This window comes from Pleurodeles waltl, chromosome 3_1, assembly GCF_031143425.1.
Source record: "Pleurodeles waltl isolate 20211129_DDA chromosome 3_1, aPleWal1.hap1.20221129, whole genome shotgun sequence".
NCBI lineage: Eukaryota > Metazoa > Chordata > Amphibia > Caudata > Salamandridae > Pleurodeles > Pleurodeles waltl.
The window spans coordinates 1,114,677,536-1,114,695,803 of record NC_090440.1 but is presented as its reverse complement, the minus strand read 5'-3'; the positions used below and the strand labels follow the sequence as shown (position 1 = coordinate 1,114,695,803).

Sequence of the window (18,268 nt, the reverse complement as noted above, 5' to 3'; positions counted from 1 at the left end):
TGTGGATGGCGTAACCAATGCTGCAGGTCCCCCCTGGTAGCATTCGATTTACAGGCCCTGGGCACCTCTACTGTACTTTACTAGGGACTTACTAGTAAATCAGATATGCTAATCATGGATAAACCAATCACACATACATTTTTCACAGGGAGCACTTGCACTTTACCACTGGTCAGCAGTGGTAAAGTGCCCAGAGTACCAAAAAACAGCAAAAACAGAGTCCAGCACACAGTCAAAACCTGGGAAGCAGGGGCAAAAAAAGACAGGAGAGACCAAGCCAAGGATTCTAGGTCTAACATGTGTCTTCTCCCAGATGGAAGTGGGGCGAACTACCCAACCTCATGGGAGTACTCATCACTACGGCGGAAGAATCTGGACAGACCATCAGCATTGGCGTCTTCTGTTCCAGGGCGGTGTTCCACCGGAAAGTCCATTCCATGTGGGAAGATGGACCACCTCAACAGTTTTGGATTTTCACCCCTCATCTGCATCAACCATCTGAGGGACCTGTGGTCTGTCTGAACCCGGAAATGAGTCCCAAACAAGTAGGGTCTTAGCCACTTCAGTGTCCAGACCATAGCAAAAGCTTCACGCTCAATTTCACTCCACCTACGTTCCTGGGGAAGTAACCTCCTACTAATGAAGGCTACAGGCTGGTCTAGGCCCTCTTCATTTAACTGTGAGAACACTGCTCCCACACCATGCTCTGAAGCAACAGTCTCCACAACAAATTCTTTAGAGAAGTCAGGTTCCTTCAGTACGGGTGCCGTGCACATGGCTGCCTTCAGGGCATCTAAAGCTGTCTGGCAAGCCTCAGTCCAGATCACTTTTCTGGGCTGCTTTTTTAACTTTAACTCAGTCAAGGGAGCATCAATAGTGCCATACCCCTTGACAAACCTCCTGTAGAATCCTGTGAGACCTAGAAAGGTCCTCACGCCAGTCTGGGTCTTGGGAGGCTCCCAAGCCAGAATGGTATCAATTTTTGCTTGTAGGGATGCCACCTGGCCACTCCCCATCTAGTGTCCCAAGTACACCACAGAACCCTGCCCTATTTGGCACTTACTCGCCTTAATAGTGAGGCCTGCCTCCTGCAGGGCCTCCACCACTTTGTAGAGGTGCTGCAAGTGTTCCTCCCAGCAGGAGTTGAACACAGCAATGTCATCCAGGTAGGCATCACTCAAGTCCTCCGCCCAGCCAAAACCTGGTTAACCAACATCTGAAAGGTGGCAGGGGCGTTCTTCATCCCAAAGGGTGTCACCTTAAACTGGTAATGCCCATCTGGGGTGGAGAATGCAGACCTCTCCATGCCCCCTCAGTCAGAGCAATCTGCCAATACCCAGACGTTAAGTCAAATGTGCTGAGGTATTTGGCAGCCACTTACCGATCAATGAGCTCATCAGCTCAGGGGGTGGGGTACGAGTCAGTCTTCGTGACCGCATTGACCCAGCAGTAGTCCACACAGAACCTGAGTTCTGGAGTGGCACCGGGAGCAGCAGCCTTTGAGACCAAGACCACAGGACAGGCCCAAGGCTACTGGAAAACTCAATAACCCCTAATGATAACATCTTGGACACCTCATCCGTGATGTTAGCCCTGACCTTGTCAGTTACCCTGCAAATCTTGTGTTTTACAGGCGGACTGTCCTGAGTGTCCACATCATGCGTGCACAAATGAGTGACCACTGGGACCAAAGAAAATAATGAGGCAAGCTGTCCCAACACCTGGCGACAGTCCTTCTGCTGCTCTGGGGTCAGAGAGGGTGAGAGGTTCACACCCTCCACAGACCCATCTTTTTCCTTCGCGGACAGGAGGTCAGGAAGAGCTCACTCTCTTCCTCTACCCTGTCATCTGTTGCTAGGAGCATTGTTAACTCAGACCTCTCAAAGTGAGGTTTGAGGCGGTTCACGTGCAGGACCTTCAAAGGGTTACTGGGAGTCCGCAAGTTCACTAGATAGGTGACATCGCTTCTGCGTTCCACCACCTCAAAAGGCCCAGTCCACTTGTCCTGGAGCACCCTAGGCTCCACTGGGACCAGCACCCACTCTTTTTGGCTAGGCTGAAACTCAACCATAGTGACATTCTGGTCTCACCAGCGTTTCATGTCTTCCTGGCTTGCTTTCAGGTTCTCCTGAGCAAGCTTCCTGAAGCGGGCTGTCTAGTTCCTAAAAGCCATCATGTAGCTAAATACATCCTGGGGGTGCTTAATGGAGGCCTTCTCCAAGCCTTCCCTAGCCAGACTCAGTGGTCCTCTCACAGGGTGTCCATACAACAATTCAAAGGGGCTAAAACATAGTCTCTTTTGCGGCACCTTCCTATAAGCAAACAGAAGGCATGGCAAGAGGACGTCCCACTTATGCCTCAAGGACTCTGACAGGCCCACAAGCATGCCTTTCATGGTGCGGTTGAACCTTTGAACCAGACCATTTCCTTGGAGTTGGCAAGGAGTGATGAATTTTTATGTCACCCCACAATCCTTCCACAGAGACTTCATATAACTAGATATGAAGTTGGTACCCCTATCAGATACCACTTCCTTGGAGAACCCCATGCTGCTAAAAAATACATCAATGTCCTTCCCACCACCAGGGCTGAGACTGATATAGCTTCTGGGTACCGGGTGGCATGGTCCACCAAGACCAGGATAAACCTATTACCCATGGCTGTCTTGGGATCCAGAGGCCCCCCAATGTCATACCCATCCTTTCAAAGGGTGTGCTGACAACAGGAAGAGGTTGGAGTGGAGCCTTACATTTCACCCACTCTTGCCACTTGCCTGACAAGTTTGGCAGGACCGGCAATATTAATCAGAGTGCTTGCACATTTGGGGCCAGTAAAAGTGGGTGACAAGCCTCTCAAAGGTCTTGTCCTGCCCTAAATGTCCCACCGAAGGCACATCATGAGCCAGACCCAGTAGGAAGGCACTAAAGCACTGCAGTACCACCAGCACACAGGCTGCCCAGACTCAGCAAACTTAGGGTCGCTGTAGAGAGGGCCATCCTCCCAAAAATCAGATGTAACCCAGACTCCTTACCAAACGCCTGGTCTGCATCCTGCTGCCGCAAACCCTCCAGAGTAGGGCATGTGTTCTGTGTCTCCCAGAACGCCTCCCTGGTGCGTCCCCCTTCTTGCTGCCACTATGTCAGCTCAGGGACCTCCATCAGCTCAGTCACCTGTTCCCCTGTGGCTCTAGGGCATACCTCTCAGGTTCAGCCTCCTCCTGGACCGTGGTAACTTCTGGGGCCGATTTCCCACACCCCTTGCCCTTCCTCCTTCTGGCAGACACCTGGGCCACTCTTTCAGGCTCCAGGGTCTCCTGATCACCCTGACAGGCTGCCATTGAACGGGTGGACACACCCACCCAGGCAAACCCAACATCTCCAAGTGAGACCTATGTTCCACCTCCTTCCAAGTGGAATCCTCCAGGTCATTGCCAAGCAGACAATCCACAGGCATGGTTGGACTCACAGCTACCCTCAAGGAACCTGAAACCGACCCCCCAATCAAAGTTAACCTGCGCCACTCTGCACAGGCGCTCAGAGTTGTCTACTGCAACTAATTGGTGAAGTACATGGGGATCTTCTGCTCTTCAGACACCAAGTGACTTCTCACTGTAGTCACACTGGCTCTTGTGTCTCTCAGAGCCTCCATCCTCTGTCTACTGATGGTCACCCACTGCTTGTATTTCTTAGTGTACTGAGGCACGAGGGTCCTCTGGACCATCTCACTGTCCCATAGGGAGACAAGGGTCATCTCAGCTGGCTCCCACCCACCTGGAACCAACTCTTTCCCAATAGCTACACTGGCCACACCATGTGACTGAGCACCAGTGGGTGTCTGTGTCCCCTTGGGACATTTGGGATCCCCCCTTATGTGACCTACCTGACCTCATGCAAAGCACTTGAGGGGACCCTTCTCTGCAGGTTTCCCTGTAGAGCCCCATGGTTTCTTTTCTGCTGGGTCTGGGAATCCTTACCCTGAGAACTAGGTTGGGGCCCTTTAGAGAACTCCCACTGTTTACCCTTACCCCCCACCTCTTCAGATGGGGATCCTGCCCACCCTTGGCATGGTCTCCCCCATACCTCTTCTGGACCAAGGTGCTCTCTCAACGGTCCACTTCCTGCGCAAGCTTTCTGGGGTTAGTCAGCTTGCTGTCAATTAGGTGCTGGGGCAGCTCTGAAAATCAAAGACTGGACAAATGCTCCCAAGCAATCAAATTGTACAGCTCCTTATAAGTTGTCACCTTGCTGTCCTTCACCCAACCATCCAGTGACCTGCAAAAGGAGTCAGCACATACCAACCAAGTTTGAGATTCCTTCTTTTTGTAGGACCTAATCTTATCCCTGTACTGCTCAGGGGTGAGACCATATTTTGTGAGTAGGGCATCCTCCATGATAGAATAGGTGAGCCCCTGAGGATCCCCTAAGGATGTCAGAGTGTCCCTCCCCTCAACCTTAAAGTACTTCCACAGACCGACCCCCCAATGTGCTTCAGGGACCATGTTCATGTGAAGAGCTGACTCATACCCCCCCTTAAACCACAGATAGATGTCATACACACTCCTATAACCCTTTACCAAGTCCTTTGGAACGTGTACCCTCCTTTCAGGCTGCACTGAGGTACTGCTGCCACCATCTCTGCTACACTGGCTCCTCTGATCCAGCTCCTCTGAACTGAGCTCATGAGCCAATAGCATCTTTTTCTCCTCTATGGCCAACCTTCTCTCTCGCATTTCCATTTTAAGCTTCTCTAATTGCAACTTGTGTTACCTCTCTGCCTATCTGTCCTGCGACTCCTCAGGAGTCAGCCGTTTGGATGACACACTGCTACCTGCCCTGGAGACCCTTCCCCCAGCAGGACAGGCACACCCACTACCACATTACTCTGTACCTCCTCATCATCATCCTTCTCCTATGTGTGCTTCCCAGCCACCCAGGCCCTCAGTGCCTTTTGCAGCTCCTCCTTCCTGGTGGAGCTCTTGATTGGGCAGGCGGGATCCTTACAAAATTGATTAAGTTGAGCCACTGTGTACTCCTCCAGTTTCTCCAACTCAAAAACAGCTTTTGTAAACACACCTGGTGCATCCCCAGATTGAGACATGTTGTTAAGGTTCACTCAAAAGTGGAAAGTTACAAAAAGAACAGAGAGTTCCCAAGAGAAGTAAAATAAAACACCAAAAATATGGGAGCAGGAGAAAGTCCAAAAAGAGAAAAAGCAAAAACACAAAGACAAGTACTATGTAGTCACATAATGGCCTGCACTGAAAACAGTAGTTTACACTTAATCACTGTATGTCAAGTACAAATTCAAGTTAGATCCTCACCACTGATCACCAATGTTAGAAATGGGGTCTTTTGCTGGCAGTCAGGTTTCCCCCGTCCAAGCAAGGACCTTCACTCTTGTCAAGGCAAAGGAGAAACACACCTGGTTAAACCCCACTCACCCCCTTGGTAACTTGGCACAATCAAGCAGACTTAACTCAGAAGCAATGTGTAATGTATTTGTACCAACACACACAGTAATACAGTGACAGTCCTACAAAATCAAACAAGACCAAAATGACAAAAATCCAACATACACAAGTCAAGATATGAATTAATTTTCAAAAGAATAAGAGTCTTACTCCATAGAAGACAATGGAAACATTGCTGTTACACAAAGAACCTGATTTGGTCGAAAATAAAGCTACACGGCGAGCATGTCGAAAAAGTCAGCAATGCGTCAATTTCTCACTCGCGAGCAAGCAGGTTGTTTTCTTCTCCCGTCATGAAGGCGCTGCATTGTTTTTCTCTCCCACAAGAGAGTGATGAGTCGATTTCCGGACAGGCATCTTGGATCTTGCGTTGACTTTTGACGTCCAGCGATGATGTGTGTGAAATCCTACCGCACGGTGATGGAAAACTGCGCTACGTGGGGTTTGCGTCGTTAACAACAGCCACAAGGGAGTGTTGCATCGTTTCCCCAGCCACGATGCAGGTGGAGCGTCGATTTTTGCCCTGAAGCAGGTGGCACGTCGTTTTTCAGCCATGTGGCTGGTGGTGCATCAAAACTTTCCCCGCATGGTGTTCTGTGTGTGGATTTCAGTCCTTTTCCTGACAACTTTACCTCTCAAGGGCCCAGGGACTGGATAGGACACCACTTGGTGGGGCAGGAGTCTCAGCAGAGAGTCCAGGTGTTGGCAGAGGCAGTCTTTGATAGCCCTGAGACTTAAAACAGGAGGCGAGCTCAGTTCAAGCCCTCGGAGATTCTTCCCAAGCAAGAATGCACAACAAAGTCCAGTCTTTGTCCCGTTTCACAGGCAGAAGCAGCAACTGCAGGATAGCCCAACAAAGCACAGTCACAGGCAGGGGCAGCTAGTCTCCTCAGCTCTTCAGCTCTTCTCCTTGGCAGAGGTTCCTCTTGATTCTAGAAGTAATCTAAAAGCCTGGGGTTTTGGGGCCACTAGTTATAAACCTTTCTGCCTTTGAAGTAGGCAAACTTCAAAAGAAAGTCTATGTAGTTCACAAGATCCTGCCTTGCCCAGGCCAGGCCCCAGACACACTTGGATAAACCAATCACACATACATTTTACACAAGGAGCACTTGCATTTTAGCACTGGTCAGCAGTGGTAAAGTGCCCAGAGTACCAAAAAACAGCAAAAATAGAGTCCAGCACACAGTCAAAATCTGGGAAGCAGAGGCAAAAAAGACAGGGGAGATCAGACGAAGGATGCCAGGTCTAACAATTATTCTTTATGTGAAGACCATTATACACATCTCAGAATGTTTCTGTGCTCCATATTCCATGAGGAATAGTCAATTTACAATATTTTGGAATTATAATTACCCCAATAGAAGCACACGTTCAACTTTCCTACTAGGGCTACCCAATTTATAATGCCATACGTTCAGTTTTAACAATTTTTCTGTCACATTTTTCGGATTTATAATTTATAATCATTGGCACGCTTTTGACCTTTTCACTAAGGCTACCCAGTTTTCAACATCATATGTTCTGTTGTATCATTTTTCTGCCACATTTCTTTGGATTTAAAATTATCCTATAATTGCTGTGCTTTTGACTCCCCACTATGGTTACCGGATTTTCAATGTTATATTTTCTGTTTTATAATTTTTTTCCTGTCTCTAATATGTTTTTTTCACTGTCACTACAGTTTGTCTGACATTTTTCCTAATTGTATGTATCTCTTTCTTGCTGTCTTTCCTTCTAGGCCACTCTTTCTAATTATGGCTGCCATCTATTCTTATTTGCTGAGGCAGACGTCAGTCCTCTATCGCGTTTTTCTTTCTTGGTCTCTCATTTCAGTGTTCTCTAATTATCTTTTCCCGTTTACTAATTATACTCCACTTTCCAACACATTCTCCTTCCCATTAGGGTATCGTTCTTTTGGTCATTCCAATATGACCACCATTTACTTCTACTATTTAAGGCACACATTAGTTTTCCACCTGCTTTCTTTGTGCACATGCACCTTACTGTTTGTTCATTCAAATATGGCCACCATTTATTTCTACTATTTAAGGCATGCATCAGCCCTTCATCACTTTCTTCTTGCACATGCTGTTTGGCGCAGGCGGGTTTCACAGCATGATTTTTTTGGTAAGTTCAGGGCCTGCTCATTAGTGTTTCCACTCACAATTATTGTATGAGGGGGTCATGTATCTATGTTTCATTTCCTTTATAGATGTCTAGGCGTTCCCACGCTGTAAACAGGTACCCTTGATGCTGGTTATTATTGATACTAGCATTCCTGGTGATTTTGTGCACTTATGTTGAGTATCAATTAGGTATGGTTTTCGTTCTAATTCTTGTCATACAGTTGGGCAATCTTGTCTATTTCCACATTATTTACGTATTTTTGCTTTCGCTTACAGTTCTCTCATGGCACCTATTTAAGGGCCATTTAGGGCCAGATGTAGCAAGGTCACAATTTGCGATTCTGAAATTGTGAGTCGGTGTGACTCGCAATTTCAGAATTGCAAATCCTGATGTCTCAGACACCGTCTGCGACTTGCTATGGGGTCGCAAAAACCCACCTCATAAATATTAATGAGGTGGGTCGCATTTTGCGACCCCATAGCGAGTCCCTCCACTCACAGGGATGGTGGCCTGCTGAAGTCAGCAGACCTCCATGTCTGTGACTGCTTTTTCAATAAAGCAATTTTTATTTTTATTTTTCAGCCCGTTTTCCTTAAAGGAAAACGAGTTGAAAAATAAAAAAAATAACGAAAGCGTTTGGTTTAGTTTTTTCAGTGTACCACTGCCTGCTCTGAAAAAACCTTTTTGGCAACATTCACAAAGGGGAAGGGGTCCCCGAGGGACCCCTTCCCTTTTGCGAATGAGTTACCACCAGTGTGACACTGGTGGTAACTGCAAATTGCTTTGCGACCGCATTTGTGGTCACAAAGCAATTCTGCATTGCGATGCGAGTCGCAAATAGGAAGGGAACACCCCTTCCTATTTGCGAGTCGCATTCACAATTTTCGAGTCGGCACCATGCAAACGGCTTCCTACATCTGGCCCTTAGTCTGCTATTTGTTGCTCTTATCACTTATGGAGGGTTTGTTCTATGTTATTTGACATGTAGATGAATTACATTGGTTGCTTAAGATGTATATAGACCACACTTTTTTGTGTGTCCACGCACTATAGTTTAAAAGTGAGCATGAATTGCCCTTGACACTGAGACCCCAGCATGAAGGTCTTCCTGCTTGTTTCACATACTGGTGGCACTTATCACTTCTTATTTTCTTCCTATTTTTTTCTCATTTGTTTCTTAATAATCTCTTTATTGATTATAATGTTTTTATCCTCCTACCCCTTCCTTTCACTCTTTTTGGTTCTTTTGTTATTTCATGGGTTTTGGTTGAATTACATACCTTCATCACAGGCAAGGTTTCCTGATGATGATCCTTTTATTACATAGGACTGAAACGTTGTCGGCTATAAGCAAGCTGACACCAGATTTTGTAATCTGACAAAGGGTAGAGCAGTGTTTATTAAACTGGGACTTGCAATTGTTTATTGTGTCACTCAGTTTTCTGCCTGTTTCTGTTTTCATGCATGTTTCATTTGCCCTACAGGGGATTTCACCTGAACATCCATTCTGGATTTGATATTGTATAATAAATGTGATTTTAACTGAATTTAAGATCACCTGGGCATTATTTTTTTGTCCCCGGTGTATATTCGATTTCATTGTCAGTTAGGGACCTCTGTTCCCTTAAAAGTGAAAAAAATGTGTCATGGATTTACGGCAATGTATGTTTTCAGTATGTATGTGTTGTGTTGTGGTGGAATGGCCATGGATAGCAGTGTGTATGTGGTGTTGTGTGTAGTGTGTAGTGTAGGGAGCACATATAACTAAGGTACAATGTGTGTGTGACTTACCTCTATTCCACAGCCACTGCTATTGGTCAATGCCCATTGGATTCCATGAAGTCCCCCCTCCATCAGCAATCCACCGCCAGTACACCACCTGTAGAACTGTAACTTCTAAATATGGGCGGCGGGAAGACACCAGCCTGACGGCTAAGAAGAGTACTTCGTCATGGCGGTCGGTGACTCAAGCGCAATACATCTAAATAGGGCAGATGGACTGCAGTCAACTTGATGGAGTAGTCGGGCCTTCCTCCGTGGAGGATTGGCGGTAAAACCATCACGATTTAAATCAGTCCCATAGCTTCTTAAGCATAGCAAGTTTTGAACAGGGAGCAAATGTAAGCTTTTGTTTTTAGATAACTCAATATGGAAGCTGTGAGGGGAAGCTTAAGGAAGAGCCTTGCTACAGCTTTCTGCACCACCTGAAGAGGATGAGTTGCAGCAGCTGGAAATCCCAAAAAAAGAGCATAATCAAGTCTAATGTCTACGATGGGTAGAACTGCATTAAAGTGAGAGTGCTGTGGGACAAAAGGAAACACTTTTGCTAGGGTTTTAAGTAGGAAAAAACAAGTGGCAGCCAAAGAAAGGGGGCTTATCATCAATTAAGACTTCCAAGTTTTTTGCTGCTGCAGAAGGTGGTGGGCACTATCCCAAAAACTTTTGTCACCAGACAGACGACCAAAACCTAGTAAGGGTGCACATGATGACTAACTTTATTTTGTCTGTTTTGAATTTAAAGCAATTGTTTATCCTTGAGGCTACAACTAAGACACCACAAAGCTGTCATCTAGCCATAGACACATTTGCTTCCAGTGGTCTGATTGATCACCTACTGGAAATGGGAGCACAAGGGGAAGTCAAAGTGATTAGGACTTTTTACCATAAATCCCAACCATTGAGGAATTCCCATGTGTAAAGCTTCTCTATCCTGGACATCACAGCTGGGTGGTAAATTGTATTTGCTTAAGAATAACATGTGCAGACATCTTTGTGTAATGGAACTTTTCCTCTCTTGCGTTCTCTTCTCCCTCTCTCTCTTACTCCCTCTCTTCTTTGCCCTTTTCCGCTCTCTCTCCTTCACTCTCTTAGGTGTACGTCAGACCTGGCATCCTTGTTGTGGGTCCCCCCAACTTTTTGCCTTCAGACCTCCTGTTTTTGCTGCCTTCATTTTTGCTGGTGTTAGGATTCTACAAACTTTACCACTGCTAACCAGTGCTAAAGTGCTTAAGCTCTTTTGCTAAAGGATGGTAACATTGGCATATACCAAATTGGCATATTTAATTTACTTATAAGTCCTTAGCAAGGTGCACTACCTGAGTCTCGGGCCTGTAAATTAAATACTGCAAGTGGGACTGCAGCACTGATTGTGGCACCCACTTAAGTAGCCTTTTAGATATGTCTCAAGCATGCCACTGCAGAGCCTGTCTGTGCAGTTTTGAACTACCATTTCAACCTGGCAAAATAAACCTTTTGCCAGGCCCAAATCATCCTTTTTAATGCACCCCTAAGGTAGGCCCTGGACACTCCAGAGGGCAGGTGCACTGTATTTAAAAAGTAGGACATGTATGTTTTAGTTGCACATGTCCTGGTAGTAAAAAAAACTCTTAATTTACTTTTTCACCACTGCAAGGTCTATTTCTCTCATAGGTTAACATTGTAATTACCTTATTACACTTTATAAGTGTAATTTCCAAATGGAAAGATATAATACCTTCAGGTTCTGTGCACAATTTAAAATTAAAATCCCAACTGCCCTATCAAAGAAATAGAGACAAAAATGCACTATCATAGAAGTAGACATACCATCATGTGAAGTGATGTTGTTCTCTTTAGAACTCACCCATAGCTTCACAGTAAATAATACTCTAATTTACAGACCTCAGAGATATGCTGGACACTGGTGTTTGTCACTCCCAGATATACTTTCCCCAGAGATTCTTAGAGACCCAAGTGTTATGTTACATTTGGCGGATAATATGTGTGGCATAGGGTAATTGATGAATGAGGAACTTAAAGTTATGAACTTGGACCTGATGAATGAGGGACCCACGCATGAAGCGGGACATCTTTTAGACCTTATTTTTGCAAATATACAGTCATTAGAAACTAGTCGTGCTATCCCGCTAGGATGGTCAGATCACTATGTAATACCTTTTTAATATGATCAGGAAAGGAAGGTGCCAAAGTAATAGACAGGGTCCAGCAACCATCAAGGAAATGGTCTCAATTAGATATTTTTAATTTAAACAACCAGTTAAGAAAATCTAGACTCAGAATAGGCCAAGGGTTTGTGTTGGTCCAACTCAGAGGAGACACTAGGCTGTGGGATGCTTTAAATATTGTGCTACTAATAAAAAACACTCACCAAATCAGATGTCATCCACCAGCCCCGTGGTTTAGAGAGGCACTGAAGACAGAGAAAGCCAGATGCAAAAAATGTAAGAGAGAGTGGAGGTGGGAATATGATGATATCAAAAGTAAATATAAACGTGCTCTAAAAAATATCACAGGAACTGCAAAACAACCCTTATTATTTGGAACACATCATTGCAGCTAAAATGCTCTAAACCCCTTTTTAAGGTGGTAAACAAACTTTCTGATACTAGTAATAACCCCACAAGACCAGAGCTGTCCCAATTTAAATGATAAGAAATACCCTGAAACAAGGAGAGGAAAATAATTTTCCATTAAAAAGTAAATTTGGGAAATCAGGGTTCAATGATCAGATAGACTAAGACTTTATAAAAGAAGAGGAAAACTGAGGTCTTGGGATACATTGAACCTGACAACATCTATGTCACTATTATTATCAATTAAGTCTGGATCACCTGAAGACTCGTTCCCTGCAAACAGGATGAATGTCCTAGGCTTTGATATTTTTGCAGCTATTAGTGGAGCTCATGAAGTCCTCGTTAAAACAGGGAACGGTTCCAAAAGCATGGAAACATACTATGGTCCGGCCTTTACTAAAGAAATCTAACTTATACACTGAAAACTGGGCTAACTATAGACCAGTGTCTCTGCTTCCCATAATGCCTAAGATAATAGAGAAGCATATCTATGGTCAAGTATATAGCTTCTTGGAGACACAAGAGGGCCTTCGTACATCTCAGTCAGGATTCAGGAAAGGACATAGTATCGAGTCAGCCCTGCTAGGAGTTATTGAACCACTTAGGGGGCTCTTAGACTGAGGTGAGACAGCAGTGCTGATACTAAATGATCTCAGCACTGCCTTTGATACCGTGTCACATACAGCTGTCCTGAAAAAACTGATGGAGATAGAATTGGAGGCAATAGCCCTCACATGGATGGCTCCTTTTCTACAAGACCGGTCACTTCAAGTGTTCTCAACAGTGGCTGTGTCCAAGCAACACCCCCTGCTTTAGGAGTTCCTCGAAGATCATCCCTAAGTCTGGTACTATTTAAGATATATTTATGCCCATTAGCAGACTTAGAGGAAAGTTGTGGTCTCATATTATTCTCTTATATAGATGACACCCAAATCATCTTATCATTGTCATCTGCACAGAGACACAACTCAGAGACCTTGAACTCCAGATTAAAATTGATTGCGGACTGATAGTCAGGCACTCACTTAAGCTTAATGGAGGAAAGACAGACGTTCTTCAGTTAGGCAAGAACCCCTCCCTCTGGGGTCCCCAACACTGGCCGGAATGTTTGGGTCCTCTTCAGGGACCTGTGTCCAAGGCAAAAAATCTGGGGTTCATCGCAGACAAAAAGCTGTCAATGAAACCAGAGGTGACAAAATTAGTGGTCACATGCTTTTCCACTTTAAAATGGCTTTGAAAAATTACTTGGCAGCAACCAATGTATGCCCATAGAACAGTGATTCAGCCACTAGTAATATCTAGGCTGGACTATGAGAACTTTCTACATCTTGGAGCAGATAATCTACCACTAAATGACTGCAAGTTGTCCAGAACTCGGCAGCGAGGGTGTTGTTTGGCCGGCCAAAAAAAACCTCTGCATCAGGTATTCTACTGGAACTACAGAGAAAATAATTCAATTAAAGACTCTTTACTATGTGCATAAAGCTAGAGCAGAGAAGGACCCAAAGTACATACAAGACTTGATAAAAGCTTATCAACCTTCTCAAATGCTACTGTCCACTGAACAATCTCTATTCGCTGTTCCTTTAGTGAAACGTGTAAGCATGGGAGGCCGATCCTTCACATTTCAAGGGACAAAACTATGGAATGGGCTCCCAGATTCCCTCAGAAACTGTTCATCGTTAAGTATATTTCATAAGAAGCTCAAAAACACAGCTGTTTTAAAGTAGAACCAAGAGAAGATACCTATTTTGTTGCAGCACTGGGAAACCCCTATAGGGTATCAAAGCACATTAGAAAGTACTATAATAATAATAATAATACTAATAACAATAATTATTATAACTTATGGTGAAGTTGGATTTTAAATTGACATTTTGAAAATGCCACTTTTAGAAGTTGGCATTTACTTGCCTTAGCCATTTGGTGCCTGCAACTTGTCACTGTCACATGGTCGGGTGTAGTTGGCAGCTGGGCTCTTGGTATTCCTCCAAACAGCCACACAGATTGAGAGCTTAGATGTGACTTGATGGGCCATCCTGGGCAGGATGGCAGAGAAGAGCTGGGCACAGCCTCACTTACACCTGAACAGGCTGTGTCCTGTCCCTCACACAGGGCTGCATAACCCCTGTAGTTGGTCTAGAGCCAGGGGGGATAGGGCAGGACATTTGTGCACTTCAAAGGAATAACTTTGAAGCCTCCACTACATCAAAAGCACCACTGGGAATCAGAACTGAACCACAGACACCACCACTTCAGTACTCTTCTGGACCTGTGGATACTCTGCCAGGATGAAGGGCTGCTGTGTTGTGGAAGGACTGCCACTCTGACATATTACACTCATTCGGACTCCTGCTTTGCTGTGCTGACCTTTTGCCTGCTGCATTTTGTCAGCCGAGAACTAAGAGTGACTCCAAGGGCTAGTTGGCTGGACTCCTTATTTGAAGTCTCAGGTACACAAAAGACTTCTAACCATGCTGCTCCTTCACTGGGCCATCTGTGAGCCTACCCTGCCAAATGGTGCCTCCCTAGTGCTAGAGCATTGGAAGTGGGCCAAAGGTTTTTCCCGTGGAAACCGATGCTTCCTCTCTGCTGAGTGGCGCTTCCCCTGAGCAGAACCAGTGCATCTCCTTGGCTGAGTGAGGCGTCCTTGAACCGATGCATCGCCACTGCTGTGTGGATTGGACCCGGCACAGAAGACTTGCATCACAAACACATCCCGCATCTTTGGTTTGATTCATTGCCTTCGGAACCTCTGTTGTGCGACGCTTCCCCAGAGCAGGTCCTCGCATTCCTCACTGACAGTAGCCTCAACAATGATCCCAAAACTCTCCATGGCAGCTTCAGTGTTCATCAGAACCGATGCATCGCCTTGGCACCACAACGCATCCCCGACACCGGCATTTGCATCACAAGCCGTGTCAACATTGACGCAACAGTCCTCGCACTGCAGCTCACCAGTTCTCAGAACGAACGCAATGCATCAGCTGTGTGACACATCTCCGACTCAGGTCTACACAATGCTCTACAACAAGTATTTAAGGTACTTGGTTCAGTCAGCCTAAGTGGGTCCCTGTGGCTGGCCCACTTTTTATCATGGTCGGCATGAACTTTTTGACTTTGTCCCGGTCAGGACTGACCACATATCCCCAGTTAGCCCTTTTTGCTTTAATGAGCTATAGGACAGTTTATTCTTTAAAAAAATCATAACTCAAGTTCTACTGACTGCCCCCCATAGGAGGTGAAAAAAAATCTCAGAGACCTCCTGGGCGATGCCCTCAACACCTCCAACTCTGCTACTGCCACCAGTCTCGTACAGGGACTGAAAAACTTCAATGCCTGGTTCATGAATTGCACCAATAGCATTGTCCCCATCAAGAACAACATCCAGACAAAATCCATTAAAAAAATCCAGCTGGTATATCCAAGAAATCAGAACAGCAAAATAAGACAGCAAACAGCTGGAGAGGAGATGGTGGGCCAGCAAGGACACCACAGACAGAGCAGCCTTCAAGACCTCCCTCAATCTCTTTCACAGCCTGCTGAGAGCAACAAAGAACACAGCCATCAACACATGCATCGAAACCAGCGCCAGCAACACCAAGGAACTTTTCAACATCGTCAAGGTATTCTCCAACCCGGCTGCAGCGAAAACAACATCACACCCTCACAGGAGCTGAGAAACAACCTTGCCCACTTCTTACACAACAAGATGACAATCATATACAGAAACTTCGAACTCCAACCCGCACCTATGGACTTTCTCGACAGATGCACCGCCATCGTAGTCAATACAAACCACATACTGACCACCTGGAACATCCTCTTCACCCAGGATATCACCTCCACCATAAAATCCATCCACTCGAGAGCTCCCACAGACCTGTGCCTGCATCACATCTTCAACCTTGGAAGCCTAAGGATCGGCCAGGAACTCACCGCCTTGCTCAACACCTCTATCACTACCACAACATTTTGCAAAGCCTGGAAACATGTCAAAGTCAGACCACTACCTAAATCTTACTGGCCAATCACCATGCTCCCATTCCCAGTGAAGGTACTGGAAAAGATGATCAACAAGCAACTCATGACATACCTGGAGCAGAACCAACTACTCGATGCCTCCCAATCTGGCTTCTGAAGCAATCACAGCACCAAAACCACCCTGATCGCAGCCACAGACGACATCCGAACCCTCCTCGACCGAGGAGAAACAGCAGCATTGATCCTTCTCGACCTCTGGCAGCCTTCAACCCCATACTCCACCACTTGCTGATCGAAAGACTCCACCACATCGGCATCCAAGGAGACGTGCTCAGATGGATCACCTCCTTCCTCAATGGAAGAACCCCGAAGGTCTACCTCACACCTTTCACCTCTGAACCCAAGGAGATCACTTGTGGAGTCCCCCAGGGCTCATCCCTCAGCCCCGTGCTCTTCAATGCATATATGACCCCACTGGCCAACATCGTCAGATCCTACAGTCCCATCATAATTTCCTACGCAGATGACACCCAACTCATCCTCTCACTCACTGACGACCCCTCCACCACCAGAATCAGCTTCCACACATGCATGACAAGTGTCGCTGACTAGATGAAGAACAACTGCCTGCAGCTGAACACAGACAAAATGGAAGTACTGAACTTTGGCAACAGCAGCAACACATGGAATGACTCTTGGTGGCCATCAGACCTAAGACCCACACTCACTCCTTCCGACCATGCGAGAAACCTCAGAATCATCATTGACAACGAGCTCACCATAAATTCATAGATCAACGCCTTCTCTTCCGCCTGCTTCCTCACTTTGCACATGCTATGTAGGATCTTCAAGTGGTGAACCCTACACACGAAACACACCATGACATAGGCCCTCATCAACAGCTGACTGGACTACGGCAATACCCTCTAAGTAGGAATCACCAAGCAATTCTACAGAGGCTTCAGACCACACAGAACGCTGCAGCCAGACTCATCCTCAGCCTTCCCTGACAAACCTAAATCACAACTCACCTCAGGCAACTTCACTGGTTCCCCATACAGAAGAGATGCCAATTCAAGCTGCTCACCCACACACACAAGGCTCTACACAACCAAGGACCAACATACATTAACTACCAGCTGACCTCCTACCAACCGTTCAGAATACTGCAGTCTGCCTCCCTTTCACTTGCCCATGCCCCCGCATCTACCGAAGCAAAAGTGGCGGAATTTCCTTTTCTCATGTCACAGCAAAAACCTAGAACAGCCAACCCACGCACCTCTGGACCATCACCTCACTTCCGGAATTTCAAAGGGCCCTCAAGACCTGGCTGTTCGAATAAGCCTCTGGGACCTGCAAGCACCTGGGTACTTTATTGGGTGATTAGCTGTGCTTTATAAATCCTCATTGATTGATTGACTGATTGGAATTTTGTCATTTTGTCTTGTTTTATTTATTAAAATCAACTCTATTTACCTAACCTGGTGATCCTTTTTGTGTGGTGTTTTCACTGTTTTCCTGTTTGAAGTGTTGCACAAATACTTTACAGATTGCCTTCAAGTTAAGCCTGTGCTCTGTGCCAGCCCACCAGAGGGCGAGCACGGGTTAATTTAGAGTTTGTTTGTGCCTTACCATAGCAATAGCTTTAGTTGCTGCTTGACCAGGGCTCACACCTCATTCAACCAACAAGTTGAGGAGGAGTCTAAAGTGAATTTTGAAAAACAACTGTCTTCGATAATATTTCTCTAATCTGGACATCCTACCCAGATCCACATGTAACCTACTCTACCTCCCTCAATGAACCACTAGATGAGAGGATGTGGAAAAAAACAAATAATGGTTGAAAAAAGCAGCCCTCACATCTATCCACGTTCACACAGACTTACACACACACAAATATATACACATGCACACAGAAACAAAGTTCTGTTTCTGCTGATCCCATTTTGTCATCATTGTGCTCCTTTTTGTTGTCTATTGACAACATTTTAATTCATTTGAACCCCACTCCTTTGTTGACCTCTGTTGACTGTCATCTACTTTTTGTAGGCTCGTCAGATTCTGGACCTGACACCAATAAAGGAGTTAGTGAGTCTGAAATGGCAACATTATGGACGGCCATATTTCTGCTTCTTGGCAGTTCTCTACGTGCTCTACATGATTTGTGTTACTGCATCCTGTGTATACCGACCTCTGAAAAGAATACCGAATATCACAGACATCGGCGCCCCAAACATGCACGTAGCTGTTGAGAACAACCTGCAGGTGAGTTTCAAAAAAAGACTTAGAGAGGGGGAGACTGGAAAAAGATAATAGAAATATATGACGAGTGAAT

The 18,268-nt window shown here is 45.7% G+C and overlaps 1 protein-coding gene across 1 annotated transcript in view; it reads left to right on the top strand.

The window, feature by feature from the left end:
- Positions 1-18,268, top strand: part of LOC138283554 (transient receptor potential cation channel subfamily V member 5-like) — a 479,342-nt gene that overhangs the window by 232,608 nt on the left and 228,466 nt on the right. The window contains exon 7 of the mRNA XM_069221494.1: positions 17,983-18,198. Within this exon, the coding sequence (XP_069077595.1) occupies positions 17,983-18,198 (216 nt within the window). The remainder of the gene's footprint in view (positions 1-17,982; positions 18,199-18,268) is intronic.